This window comes from Sceloporus undulatus, unplaced genomic scaffold (genome assembly GCF_019175285.1).
Source record: "Sceloporus undulatus isolate JIND9_A2432 ecotype Alabama unplaced genomic scaffold, SceUnd_v1.1 scaffold_17713, whole genome shotgun sequence".
In the NCBI taxonomy this organism is placed as follows: Eukaryota; Metazoa; Chordata; class Lepidosauria; order Squamata; family Phrynosomatidae; genus Sceloporus; species Sceloporus undulatus.
The window spans coordinates 1-1860 of NW_024820628.1; the positions used below are offsets into that span (position 1 = coordinate 1).

General features: G+C 43.3%; 1 protein-coding gene across 1 annotated transcript; it reads right to left on the reverse strand.

Moving 5' to 3' along the window:
- Positions 1-6: 6 nt before the first annotated feature.
- On the reverse strand, positions 7-1821 carry LOC121918576 (oocyte zinc finger protein XlCOF6-like; the record flags this gene model as incomplete). Its single annotated transcript, XM_042444598.1, has 2 exons — positions 894-1821; positions 7-809 (listed from the first exon to the last, which is right to left on the reverse strand). Coding segments are annotated over exons 1-2 (1531 nt in total), but the record flags the coding sequence as incomplete, so codon positions are not given.
- Between the last annotated feature and the right edge of the window lie 39 nt (positions 1822-1860).

The following is a 1860-nucleotide window of genomic DNA, read 5'->3' on the forward strand; positions in this document are numbered from 1 at the left end:
GGTGACAAGTGAGGGCTGACTTCCGAGTGAAGCCCTTCCCACATTCCCGGCATTTAAATGGTTTCTCTCCTGTGTGAGTTGCTAGATGACGAGTGAGGTGTGTCTTCCGAATGAAACCTTTCCCACACTCCAGGCATTTAAATGGTTTCTCTCCTTTGTGAGTTGCTTGGTGACGAGTGAGGGCTGTCTTTTGAGTGAAGCCTTTTCCACACTCCAGGCATTTAAATGGTTTCTCTCCTGTGTGAGTTTTTTTATGATATGAGAGCTGTGTCTTCCGAATGAAACCTTTTCCACACTCCAGGCATTTAAATGGTTTCTCTCCTGTGTGGGTTTTTCGATGATAGGTGAGCTGTGTCTTCCCAATGAAACCCTTTCCACACTCCAGGCATTTAAATGGTTTCTCTCCTGTGTGAGTTGCTTGGTGACGAGTGAGGTGTGTCTTCTGAGTGAAACCTTTTCCACACTCCAGGCATTTAAATGGTTTCTCTCCTGTGTGAGTTCTTTGATGATAGGTGAGCTGTGTCTTCCCAATGAAACCCTTTCCACACTCCAGGCATTTAAATGGTTTCTCTCCTGTGTGAGTTGCTTGGTGACGAGTGAGGTCTGTCTTTTGAGTGAAGCCTTTCCCACACTCCAGACATTTAAATGGTTTCTGTCCTGTGTGAGTTTTTTGATGATAGGTGAGGTGTGTCTTCCAAATGAAACCTTTTCCACACTCCAGACATTTAAATGGTTTCTCTCCTGTGTGAGTTGCTTGGTGATAAGTGAGGGCTATCTTTTGAGTGAAGCCTTTCCCACACTCAAGGCATTTAAATGGTTTTTCTTCTGTGTGAATTGCTTGGTGACGAGTGAGGTCTGTCTTTTGAGTGAAGCCTTTCCCACACTCCAGACATTTAAATGGTTTCTCTCCTATGTGAGTTTTTTGATGATAGGTGAGCTGTGTCTTTTGAGTGAAACCTTTCCCACACTCCAGGCATTTAAACGGTTTCTCTCCTGTGTGGGTTTTTTGATGATATGAGAGCTGTGTCTTCCGAATGAAACCTTTCCCACACTCCAGGCATTTAAATGGTTTCTCTCCTGTGTGGGTTTTTTGATGATAGGTGAGGTGTGTCTTCCCAATGAAAACCTTTCCACACTCCAGGCATTTAAATGGTTTCTCTCCTGTGTGAATTGCTTGGTGACGAGTGAGGTCTGTCTTTTGAGTGAAGCCTTTCCCACACTCCAGACATTTAAACGGTTTCTCTCCTGTGTGAGTTGCTTGGTGATGAGTGAGGTCTATCTTCTGAGTGAAGCCTTTTCCGCACTCCAAGCATCTGAATGGTCTCATTCTTCTGTAAATAGTTTTAAGTGAGATAAAACTGGAGCTGCCACACTCACCACCTTTGAATGATTTCTCTTTAGTCTGAATTCTCCTGTGAAGAATATGACGTCTTTTAAAGCTGCAACTTCTGTCATGTGCAAGACAAAGATATTTACTCCTTTTGTTTCGTTTCTGTATTCTTCCTTCAATTGAGGTTCCAGAAACATCACCTTTTTGAGAAGGGTGTGTGGTCCTCCCCTCGTTTCTGGCGTTATTTTTTCCTTCCTTCATTTCTACCTGTTTGCTCTGGTCTCTTTGCATCAATGCTTGGCATGGTTTCCCATTATCCTGTTTCAGTTGCCTATCACTGCCTGGAAGGAAGAAAAAGTACTGCTCAGAACACAAAGAATCTCAGAAAACCTCATACACAGATGGGACTCCTAAGAGATAAGTTCTCTTTCCTTGAAAGGAGGCAGCCCTAAGGATTTTGGCATCATAGAATCATAGTTTTTTAAAAAGGAATCATTGAGTTGGAAGAGACCAAAAGGTCCATCCAGTCC